Source organism: Bombyx mori, chromosome 17, assembly GCF_030269925.1.
Source record: "Bombyx mori chromosome 17, ASM3026992v2".
NCBI classification, from domain to species: Eukaryota; Metazoa; Arthropoda; class Insecta; order Lepidoptera; family Bombycidae; genus Bombyx; species Bombyx mori.
The window spans coordinates 3,511,692-3,524,609 of NC_085123.1; the positions used below are offsets into that span (position 1 = coordinate 3,511,692).

The 12,918-nt window shown below is 36.5% G+C and overlaps 1 protein-coding gene and 1 long non-coding RNA gene across 6 annotated transcripts; one reads left to right on the forward strand and one right to left on the reverse strand.

Moving 5' to 3' along the window:
* Positions 1-119: 119 nt before the first annotated feature.
* Positions 120-10,102, reverse strand: LOC119630836 (zinc finger protein 551). 5 transcript variants are annotated; one of them, XR_009975326.1, is made up of 10 exons: positions 10,000-10,102; positions 9,400-9,709; positions 8,846-9,052; positions 7,623-7,763; positions 6,728-6,924; positions 5,672-5,849; positions 5,246-5,342; positions 4,570-4,763; positions 1,022-3,982; positions 120-328 (listed from the first exon to the last, which is right to left on the reverse strand). XR_009975326.1 is itself a non-coding variant. In XM_038021369.2 (8 exons), the coding sequence occupies exons 1-8, from the start codon at positions 9,692-9,694 to the stop codon at positions 3,882-3,884; spliced, it is 1,410 nt and encodes a 469-aa protein (XP_037877297.1). In that variant the 5' UTR covers positions 9,695-9,816; the 3' UTR covers positions 120-3,881. The 5 variants fall into 5 exon arrangements, 3 of the variants coding, with proteins under 3 accessions (XP_037877297.1, XP_062529278.1, XP_062529279.1); XR_009975325.1 differs by having other exon boundaries at positions 987-3,982; XM_038021369.2 differs by lacking the exon at positions 10,000-10,102 and having other exon boundaries at positions 120-3,982; positions 9,400-9,816.
* Positions 3,156-4,809, forward strand: LOC119630837 (uncharacterized). Its single transcript, XR_009975328.1, has 2 exons — positions 3,156-3,296; positions 3,839-4,809. It is a non-coding gene; the product is annotated as an uncharacterized LOC119630837 (long non-coding RNA).
* Positions 10,103-12,918: the final 2,816 nt, after the last annotated feature.

Consider the following 12,918-nt stretch of genomic DNA (forward strand, 5'->3'; position numbering starts at 1 on the left):
AATTCGTTTGCCTATACCGATGCTTATTATGAAAGAACAATCAAATACTGGAGGACCCCTTTGACCGAGCCACACTGATTAAGACGAAAACGTGTAAAAAAATGAAAAACAAGCAAGCATTAGTATAATATTATATATTCTGTAAACATTCAGATATACAGGGTGTGAGAGAACCATAAACAATAATTAAATGCTACTTAAAAACAACGAAGAATTTTTAATTTTTATTTAAAGTAAATTAGTTGGTACTTCAGTAAGGTCTCGTTTCAAACTCAAGCAAGTGCAGCTCTCTTGGACTGTTAGGTTTTTTCGATCGCTTGATTTTACGCTGCAAACAACAGTAACTACAGAGTGCTAGTATTCTTATCCATATTAGACTTACCCACGTACTAACCGCTGATAAGTACTAAAAGACTTAGTATTGTTGTTAAACAAAATAATATGAAATTTATACAGTATGATTAGAATTCATATTCATGTCTAATTACCTACTAAGTAGTAAAAATTGTTAGTTACATTATGTGTCCCGAGTATTAAATTAGCTTTACATACTAATTTCATCCTAATTTTAGGCATAGGGATTCTAATTTCAAACATTCAGGGTAAGATTATGCATAACTATGAAATATGCTATTCATTCTTACAATACGTACTATGGACCAATCAAATCCCCAAAGTAGAATGTTCCCCTTGTAGAAGTACCAATGAGATTATACAAAAGATAATAATGTACGAGCATATGGTGTGAATTTTTTTAAGATGATTAACTATGGAGTCAGTAAAATTACATACATAAAGAAAAATTCTGCGATTATATATCCCTTTATTAAATAGAATAGAATTACTATATAATAAAAATAGACGTTCTAAAACGAAATACAGTTAAGAAAAACAAGTGGTATTTTACACAAACAATTTTGTATTTAGTATAACAATGATTCCAAAGAAAATAAAGACATATCTACTTTAAATAAATAAAAATTAACCTTTTCTGAATAAAGCGGTAGTGGATTTAGCTTACGTTGGCAACATTTGAAGGACGCCATCATTACAAAAGGCGCTAAATCCAAAGGTTTTTTCTTTTCTTTTATAAAAGTCGAAATTCGTTTAATTTTTTGTCAACTGTGAGATTGCATTTTACTTAGTAAAACTGTTGAACTGCAAAATAACTAAGATAAAGAGAAATTCGATTAGTTCATGAAATGTTTTCATAAATTCCGTAATAATATTACTACTACTATACAATAAAAACAATGGTACACAATACACACTATTCCAAATTTACATAATTTCCTATTACAGATTCTTCTTTCTATTTTTATTAGATATATAAACATTAAGTTACAAAATCATGAAAATAAATTTATCAAGTTCTTATTTATATTTTAATGTCTACTATAAAAATATGTTACTTTTTTAAATTTCATCTTACATATTTTATTTCATTCTTTCATTTTAGTTCTACGATTACATTTACATTTGCTTTTATTTATTTGACAAAATCTTTTTACTAGTCATATTCGAAAAAAAAAAATTGTAACACCATTTACATATTCGCGACAAGTCGAGACATTGCAATGTTCACTACATATATCCATATTTTTAGGTATGCAACAAAATAGGAGAAAAATGATTACATACTATCTTTGTATTTAATATAATATTTTAGCTCCAAACAAAGTCGCATCCAGTGTGTGATGATTGCCAACATTATTATTTTAGGTAGTTTTGTTAAATACCTAAGTAATTTAACTTTGTTTTTTTTTTGTTAGTTCAGGTTTTCTCTTTCCTAAAAAAACCACAAACAGCTACCTGAACCTAATCAAAATCGAACCTATATAATGAAAATGCGCTCGATTAGCATTCATTCAACTTTCAAAAACATTTCTTATGTAGGTACTTGCTTGCTACTTTCTAAGATGGCGTGGGCCAGTCTGGTATGGCGCAATGTGGATCATAAAATTAAATATGGTCACAAAATTTTCGTCCAGACAGCTGTATCTGTCAACCTGTCCCGAACTAAATAGGTATCTGTTCTATAGTAGTTAGGTACATAGTTCTATAGTATTTTGCGTTTATAAAGTAAATAAAAATTGCGTAGATACACAAAAGTTTGTGGAATTTAAAAAACTTTATTATTTGGAATGTATTTCCGACGTTCTATTGTCGGAAAGAGAAGATACTATGTTACAAAAACCTATTAAGTTTTTGTTTGAAGTTTACTAAACTATTTATAAAGAAGAAAATAGTTAAATACATTCATTAAATTATAACAAATCAAACAACTCTTTTAGAGACTTGTATAACATATAAACAATATATTAATATATTAAAATTAAGATCACAGCGAAAAATTAAATTACTTTCAATTTAGAAACATTAACTATATAGGTACCCTAAATCACTATCAAAAAACTGTTTGTGCTCTTCATATTATTAACGAAAATTAAATACGTAATTATGACAATAATATATTTTTTGTTTTACAAAAAAAAATGTTTTCGAGATAGGTAGGTACATACGTTTTTCAGAGCTTAGATTTGTTAATATGTTGCAAGTAAAATTAACTAAAATAATATCACAAAATCACAGATAAAAATAAAATATTAAAACCCTGGATTAATCTGGAGTACACACAAACAAACCTCCTAATTTTATCACTACATAATTTAAATATAAAGAAAGTAACGATAACATCATGATGACGTATTATTTGGCAGTTTTTTTTTCCTTTTTAATTTAAGCACAATATTAACGTTTGTTTTCGAATGTAATTTCTTAATTTATTTTGCCAATAATCTTAAGTACAAAACATTTCATCTTAAGACGAATTTTTTCACATTAGGAATTTATTATTATAATTAGTATATTTTATAGTAAATTCTAAAATGTGCCCCAAAAGATATTTAATATAAATATTGCTCTTCGAGAGATACATCCTTGAGGCGTTTTAAACATCATTCCCCTTGGTCAAACCCATTGATTGGCGCTGTCGTTTTTAGTGTGGTGGCCATTTTGGTCTGTACCAAGGTAAATTCTATAAAATCGTTAAACAGTACAAAACCAAGCAAGGCATAATTAATTAATTGTGTTGTTTTTCTCATTAATAAAAATCTTGACCTATTTTATCTTTCTTAAAAATTGAAAAGTTGCGGATGTCAACAAATAACTCGACGCCTAACTTATGTATAATATGTCTTAATATTGATAACTTTTTAATTGGCATGAATACCAAACACAAGATTTCCAATTAAAATATTTGAACTAGTTTATAAAGAAATTCCATTAAAGATTAGGTAAGTTTGAAATCAGAAGTAGCACTTAAGAAAATTTAATTACGCATTCATATTTAGTAAAAATTTTGACAAAATTATTTATGCCAATCACAATACTGTTATTGTGTCCTTTAAATCTGTATGATCATATATACTGTATAATAATTGTATTTTTGGAACGAGTGAGATTTTATAACGCATTCTTACCTACATTCCATTTAGGTAGTTTAATAATCACAGAGTGTTGGTGACTCTGTTAGACTGATAAGCGACAATAAATCATACCTAGCCATTTACTGGTGATAGGACCTCTTGTGAGTCCGCACGGGTAGGTACCACCACCCTGCCTATTTCTGCCGTGAAGCAGTAATGAGTTTCGGTTTGAAGGGTGGGGCAGCCGTTGTAACTATACTTGAGACCTTAGAACTTATATCTCAAGGTGGGTGACGTATTTACGTTGTAGATGTCTATGAACTCCAGTAACCACTTAACACCAAGTGGGCTGTGAGCTCGTCCACACATCTAAGCAATAAAAAAAAAATGAAATTAGAAAATATCCTTAGCGGCCTGAAGCAGTGTGACCAGATCGTTTTTCTCCTCTTGCGGTCAGGACGAGGCGGGCGCGGTTTGTTGGGAAAGCTCCGCCTTGACGCGCCGCGCTATGTGCGAACGCGTGTGCTTACGAAGGTGATCCTTCCGGTAGAAACCTTTCGAGATAATCGATCAACTTTATTCTCTAATTATATGTAGATTAGCTAAGAACGTACAAGATTTATAATCTACAAAGAGAATGTTAATTCCTTCCATAGGACAAGAGTAAAAGTCACAACTGCTATCACTATAGGTACAAGCGGTAAAAAATGCAGGATGGAACACTTTTTTCCTTTTTCCCTACCTATGCTAATAGCCTTGAGAGGGTATTTCAGCTTCTCCTTGACGTGTAGGTGAGCTCACGGAGCTCTAACCGAGAGTGTTGCTAACACTGGCCCTAGCAACAGCAGTGCTTCGCAGAATCTACCACCGGATCGGAAACGCGACCCACTGAAAAGATCTGGCGAGAATCTCAGTGGGCTGTGTCTATGGGTTAATTCACTCTTCGAGCCCTTAATATTGAGTGTACTATCTAAGGTCAGGATTTTTTACTTGTGGTCAGGATGCCTATGATGAATCATTTTCATCATTAGCGCCGTTTAGGCTTCCAGTAAAGCATCCCCACATTTTCTACAGAAGAGATTTCCTAACCACAGATTACTCTTAGTGACTCCGTTTTTTTTTTTACTTCTGAAACACTGACCTTTTCCACATTCGTTACAGATGTGTCTCTTTTCTCCGGAATGTATAACAAAGTGCAGTGTGAGCTGTTCCTTTCTTTTGAAGGCTTTGAGACAAACGGAGCAGACGTGAGGTCGCTCCGGGTTATGGGATTGTTTATGTCTCGTTAAATGATCTTTCCGTTTCAATGCCGCATTACAAATGTCACAAATAAACCTGTAGAAATGAATAAACGATTTGCGTTATATAAAGCAATGCAAAATAATTTACTTTTTTATGAATGAATAATGGTTTTTGCGATTTTCACGAATCGTTGTAATTTATTTGAAATGTTTGACATTGCTTATAAAATGAATACAATCTAACTTAAATATGAGTTCTAAAATTTATAGCAAGGTATACTCCGATATTAAAGCAATTTTGAAGAAAGTAATATTACTGGTGGTAGGACCTTTTGTGAGTCCGCACGGGTAGGTACCACCACCCTGCCTATTTCTGCCGTGAAGCGTTTCGGTTTGAAGGGTGGGGCAGCCGTTGTAACTATAGTTGAGACCTTAGAACTTATATCTCAAGATGGGTGGCGCATTTACGTTGTAGATGTCTATGGGCTCCAGTAACCACTTAACACCAGGTGGGCCGTGAGCTCATCCACCCATCTAAGCAATAAATAAAAATCTATAATACTAATAATGTATAACCTCCTCTCTAAAGTGTGTCCCACTAGATGCTGCTCCAACAGACCACGTTCAGGATACGCCATGTGGCACTCCGGGCAGCAGTATAACGTGCTCCCATCTAAAAAGCAATTCATTCTAATAACTCAACGCATAACCACGAAATAATTTAATGTCTTCATTTATTCAGTTTGAACATTAAAAGCGTTAAAATCCTTCGTTCTATACTTTCATCATTTATTTTCTTGATCGAATGATGGTTGAGCCTTGATGAATATAATATTGGATTTTATCCGGTTCTTAAAATTGAATCTCGGACGAAAATACATTTTTTCAAAATACAAATCTTAATTATTTATTTGTATATGCTCGAGTTTTGTTAATCTAAGCAATGGCTAATTCTAGATTTTTCTAGAAAGATTTGAAAATCATATAAATCATTAACAATACCTAAAGCGGTAGTGAGTCTTATCTCTCCGGGTTTCGGGCGCGGCTTCTTCTCTTTCTGTATTTTTTTCTTCTTCTTCCTTCTTCCGAGAGGAACACTTATATCAGAGTTTATATTAGGGGATTGATTCACGATGGTCGCTGTTTGCACTACGACACTGTTCACGGCGGATGGAGACACCTAAAAATTAAAAACATTATTATCATAATTAAATTTGGCTTTAAAATATATAAGAACTAGTTTTTAAATTATCGTCGCAAGTAACAGGTATTTTGTATTTTCTGACCCCGCAAATACTAAGCACGGTTGAGACAGTTTTATTTGCAGATTAATTGCAGATTTAGCGGAAAAAGTTATCACTTAACGGTCAACCAATGCGAATACTTATACTTATAATATAGCTTACCTACTATAATATGTACTATATAAAACAATGCAAATTCGATTCATGTTTCATGTTTGATTTACGTCATTCCCCTTGTGGTGAATTCGAGCGAGTTCTAACGAACTTCTGTCATAAGTACTGATGGTATAAACATTGATAGTGATGGACTCAAATAATCTGGCCATTTGTACCCGAAAAAATCAAAGCTTTCATTTTGAAAGGTAGGATAGCCAATATACCAGCCATCAGCCGCGGTACCAGCTATGTAGGTATACCTACTCATATTTAGGTACTTCACATAGCAACAATTCTGTGGTCACGGTTTTTGTATTCTGAATTAATTGATTTTTTTTATCGCTTAGATGGGTGGACGAGCTCACAACCCACCTGTTGTTAAGTGGTTACTGGAGCCCATAGACATCTACAACGCAAATGCGCCACCCATCTTGAGATACAAGTTCCAAGGTCTCAGTATAATTACAACGGCTGCCCTACCCTTCAAACCGAAACGCATTACTGGTTCACGGCAGAAATAGGCAGGGCAGTGGTACCCACCCGCGAAGACTCACAAGAGGTCCTACCACCAGTAATTACGCAAATTATAATTTTGCGGGTTTGATTTTTATTACATGATGTTTTTAGCGGTCAAAAAACGATTTCTTAAGATACTCACACAAGTTATAGGCGTTGGATTCAGTGTACTAGGATTCACAGCTGTGACGACAGTAGGATGATCATCCCTTTTATTATCTGTCACGGGAGTTGAATATTTCAGCAAATGATGCAGGGGCAGCGGTAGCGCTGACAGATAGTCCGCCACGCCGCTGCCGAGGGTCTGCCATGTTGATGCATCGGTTACGTCTCCAATGCCTGAGTAACATTATTTTTAAATTACTTCACGCTTTACCTTGGTATGCGGATAACGCTTGGAAAGCAAAAGCGAAGGAGTGCTTTTGTTTGCTAGGATTCTACCCTCTCACAAACCCAAAATGTGTATACACTTCTCGATATAAAATTAATGGAAACGAGCAAGCAGCTTAAAAACCTCACCCGTCATACTACCTCTGTTTCCAGTTACTAAGACTGCAGTTGACGTGCATTCAAATTAGTATATCTGTTCTATTAATTAAGCTATTTGTATGCAATTTTGATGTTATAACGTCTTATAAATCGATGAACGTACGAAAACGTATCACGTTCCGCCTGAGCATAAGCGTGCAAGCGAGAACGCGAAACAAGCAATAGAGAGGCACGATCGGCCCAAGCGTTGGCTTGTGACACATTTATCTCTTTTCTGGGGTGACGTCAGATTTAGCAGTTCGAATAGTTCTGCTACTGACGTTATCACGTAAAGCCATCGTCCGTAAACCGACTTTACAGAAAACCAATTTATTTGTTTAAATTGATACTCTCTTGTAGTTTAGATTAAAAAAATCAATAAAACAAATTTTTACAATCGAAAAAGGCACAGAAAGCCGACTTAACCTAACAGTGTATGTATGGCTCTAATAAGGAATAAAAAAAATTAAAAATAAAATGCACAGATTATAAATCTACGTAAATCTTACTGATATATTCAGCTGGGACTGCGGTCGTATTGCGGTCTGATCGGCCTTCCTGTTTGATAGCGCGCGCCAAAGCCGCTGCTTCTTTGGGCTCGTGGAGAACGACCAGCAATTGCTGCGTTCCTTGCTGTAGCGGTTGGGTTACTGTTGGGCAATACAAAGAAAATTTCCAAGCAAAAATATCGTTTCATCGTACAAATATCGTTTCTAATACAATTAACTGAAGAAAACCTAATAGTTTGGTTTTTTTTTTATTGTTTAGATGGGTGGACGAGCTCACAGCCCACCTGGTGTTATATGGTTACTGGAGTTCATGGACATCTACAACGAAAATGCGCCACCCACCTTGAGATATAAGTTCTAAGGTCTCAAATATAGTTACAACGGCTGCCCCACCCTTCAAACCGAAACGCATCACTGCTTCACGGCAGAAATCCCATTTCTAACTCATGGTTAGGTACGTATTTCATTAAAGTATCATTACAGAAATGTGTACAAAACGAAACGTATTACTGCTTGACGGCAAAAATAGGCAGGGTGTTGGTACGTACCCGTGCGGACTCACAAGACGTCCTACCACCAGTAATAAAATCATCAAATTGGTAATCTGTCATATTTTGTCAAGAAAGCACTTCACTATTTCTCAATGCTATTCAATACGATACATCATATCGTCGTTGTCAAACCAAAATCAGCTAAGTGCACTTTTTGAGATTTTTACTTTTTAACCTTTTCGTAATAGTTCACAGACCTATCTATAAAAAAACTGTTATGTGTCTATAGCTTTAATATTTATGTATAGTTTTCATTTGATAAAGTTCTTAAAAATTCACCTTCATATAAAATTTTATACGAAAATTTTTACTGGTGGTAGGACCTCTTGTGAGTCTGCGCGGGTGGGTACCACCACCCTGCCTATTTCTGTCGTGAAGCAGTAATGCGTTTCGGTTTGAAGGGTGGGGCAGCCGTCGTAACTATACTCGAGACCTTAGAACTTAAATCTAAAGGTGGGTGGCGCATAAACGTCGTAAATGTCTATGGGCTCCAGTAACCACTTAACACCAGGTGGGCTGTGAGCTCGTCCACTCATCTAGCAATAAAAAAAAATAAAAAAATACTCGTTAGGTAACTCAAAATAGAGTTTTTGCATATAGCAGATTTTGGTTTGACAGCGACGACATCCTAATTACTTAGGTTCTATATATAAGACAAACTGTGTAACCTACTGTAGTATTCGCCTTGATGCTGATGCATCATGGTGGCCATTAAATCGTGATGCAACTCTTCGCGGTATTCGCGTTTGTCCAGACGCTGTTCCTTCAACTGTTGAACCTCGGCTTGGACGTAACTAGTTTGGCCTCCATACGAGACGTTACCCAGATTTACGGAAGACGACGATGCTGTTATTGTCTGATATTTGACACCGGCGTTCACTGAAAAGAAAACATAATATATCCAATACGTTTTGTTATTTCGTAAACACTCTAATTACTATCAGAAAAATGGGCTTAGTAGCGTTCCTATGAATAAAATGTTAAATATTCGATATGTTTTTTTTTAATTTATAATAATGACAATTTCAAGATCTATTAGTAGTATAATTATTATTATTATTTTAATGTTTGTATTGCTTAGATGGGTGGACGAGCTCACAGCCCACCTGGTGTTAAGTGGTTACTGGAGCCCATAGACATCTACAACGTAAATGCGCCACCCACCTTGAGATATAAGTTCTAAGGTCTCAAGTATAGTAAAAACAGAAATAATGAAGAGTAAATACCAGTATGTATTGGCGCGATTCCCGCTAAAGCGACAGAGACTGGCTGGGCATTGCTGACCACAACCACGCTCTCTGCCTGTCGGAACTTGACGCCGTCCACTGCTACGGTGTTGGTGTTCGGTGCCACGGCAAATTGCACTGAACCTCCAGAGCCCGAAGATTGAAAGCGCGTCTCCTGCAGCACTCCGCCCGAAGTACTCGCCCCTCCCTCGTATCCGAACTTTGCAGCGAACTGGTGGATATTTGGGATCGCCGAGGCGGGTGGTATGTGGCCCGTGAACGGAGCGAAGTTCATTTCGGCTTAATATATCTGGAATAATTGGAGACATTGCAACGTCAGAAGGCGGCGAGGGTTCAGACGCGAGTGGAGAATGCATTGCCCCATCGGACAGGTAGGTGCGAGCCGGAACGCAGCGAATTAAAGGGTGCGGCCCCTTGTAGGGCGATCACTCAACCCCCGCCATTCTGCCTCACCCCAATCGTTTGTGGCGCTTTATTTTTACCGGCCCGCGCTCTCACACCATCATTCGTGAAGCGTGCAGCGTGACAGCGCGAGACCCAGAACACGACGAGCAATGATAATATTATAGACAAACTTACCTTTTCCTTCGCTAAATAGAGTTTTTCATGGCGTTTTATAGATTCGTTGTATGTGAAATAAGTGAAGTGAGTGTTAGCGGCGTGCGCGGACATGTTGCGCGAGGTGGTACGCGGCTGCGCACGGAGATACCTCACCCTGTACCGAGTGGGCTCGGGGGTGCTCATATATTCTCCTCCAACCATTTCCAGAAATCTTCAAGACCGAATTACGGCAACCGAAAGTATTTTATCGTCCAAGCGCTCAATATTATATACGGATTAAGAAAAACAGTAAATTATTCGCCATATTTTCGTTGTTTCTGTTTAACAAGAATCAAGGTTTCTATAAACCAGCGTTATTACACATTACAGTGTTTTTATTACAGTACAGAGGGCAAAGTTGTTCCTAAAAGAGAACGATGTTGTATAATTTTATTAGTGAACTAGCCGTACTCGCCCGCTTCGCTGGGCATTTAAAATTAACATTATTATTTATTGTAATTATTATTAGGCAGCCCAACACTCATATAAATGTTAGACTATTCATTAAGTACATGTATTTTCTACATGGACACCAAGTTTCAAGTCAATCGGATGCATGGTTCAGTAGTTAGGTATAACGGAATTTCCGTAAAACCCACTGTAGATTTATATATTAGTATAGATATAACCGATTAAATTACTATTAAGCCAAACTTATACAAAACTTAAACAAAGTGTTTATAATAAGTTCATAAACATTGAAAGTCTACTTTCAGAACATAAACATAAGCAACTTAATCTTTACTATGTCCACGACTGTACCGAAATTCACATCCTCAGCCTTGTGCCATAACCTTATTTATAAATTAACGTTAACACCTTGATTACGATTATTAAAATTATTAATCTTAAAATTATCCATTCACGTATAAGAATTGATTATTAGTACCTTATATCTGTACCTTTTTTACTTTTTTTATTATGGCGCCTGTTGCTTGTTTACTAATCGGGTTTATTTTGATACTGGTCCTTGGGTGTAACAGTGATCATGCAGTACAATTAAAATTTTGAGCTTATGTATAAGCTAGGACATTCATTGAGCTTCACGAGGGTACCCATTTGGATTCATTTTATGTGATATTTGGGTTGAATATCGGTCTCAACAAATCTATAATTTGAAGGCTAAAATTGAAACAGCAATTATAATAGCTGTGCACCTTGTGTTATTGTACTCTGTGCAGATTCACATAGATTGACGCAAAAAGTGCCATAGCGGTCATAGTCAATAGTGCGCACCACTTTAAAAAGATAACTTCCGAAAAATATAAATTCTATTGTATCTATTAATTCATCATCTCATCATCATCATCATATCTATCATTAATTCTATAATGGTCTTAAGAATGATTTCGCGGCATCTATCAGCAAAATTTTACCGTAATAAAATAACAACTACGCTAAAATCATTTATATTAGGTAAGAACCCACGAAATTACAGAAAGTACTTTAGCAGTGCAGTATAAAGTAATTAAAAAAAAGAACTGTTAGCCAAGATATGCACCCACGGTGCCTTCTTGAAGAAGTGAGGTGTATTGGAACTAACAAATTCTTCATAAGCATTTTGTACTGTCTCTACCTTATTGAGTTTTTTCAGTCAAGAACTTGTCTAAGGTTTGGAAAAAGAAATAGTTTGTCGACGCAAAGCCTAATCAGTACGTTGGATAAAACTTCCAATTCTAACTCTGGTATCTTAGAGTCCATCTGTTGTGCTGTATGAGGTTGAGCGTTGTCCTGTAGGAGTAACGGGACCAGTGATTAACCAAGTCTGGCTGGAGAATCGTGAGCTTTTTAACCATTATCTCCATTCCTCACAGTACACATTTGCAGTAATGCTGGTACCCTTTGTTTAGAAGTTTTTTTTATTGCCTTTGTAGGCAGACGAGCATACGGCTCACCTGATGGTAAGTGGTCACCGTCCCTCATGGACGTCAACAATGCCAGGGCAGGCAGAGCCAAGCCGCTGCCTACCATTAAGTACTCTCCGCAAGCCTCGTTTAAAGAAATCCATGTCATAGCGCTCGGAAAACACCGTGAGTTTATTCCAAAGCCGGATGGTACGTGGCAAAAAAGATCTTTGGAGACGCACTGTCGATTAACGCAACGGTTCCAGATAATATAGATAAACTCTACTCCGATGGCGGGCGGCGCGATGATAAAAAGGAGGATGATAAAAAGCTGTGAGAAATTATGTGCCGGTGCACTAAGCCGCCAAACAGTGGCAATGATTTTTTTACAGGTAAGTTTTAGAGCATGGCCTGAATACTAAACCAAGGTAGCCTGGATACTAAAACATGATGGCTGCTAATGATTACAAAAATAATCCATTTTTCACCGCAAGTTACAATTCGATTCATAATCCCTTCATACCTGTATCTCTTAAGGAACACAAGGCATACCTTTCGTTCAGTTTATTTCACACTTTTCATTTTTTTTACCTTGCTAAATTTTTTTATTGCTTAGATGGATGGACGAGCTCACAGCCCACCTGGTGTTCAGTGGTTACTGGAGCTCATAGACATCTACAACGTAAATATGCCACCCACCTTGAGATATAAGTTCTAAGGTCTCAAGTATAGTTACAACAGGTGCCCCACCCTTGAAACCGAAACGCATTACTGCTTCACGGCAGAAACGGGCGGGGTGGTGGTACCTACCCGCGCAGACTCACAAGAGGTCCTGCCACCAGTAAGAATTTGACGCAATGGACTAATATTGTTATGATGCTAACGTTGAAAACTGCTGCTACTGCCGTAGATAAGAGTATCATTAGCTTCCACTGTTACCTTTAATTCGTCGTTGTTGATTTTAGTTCAGGTCGTTAGAGTTCAAACCAATAACGAGTCGTGAGTTTGTTTTTAGTGTTCACTCCGTACACGTCATTAAAGTTGTGAGCCGTTT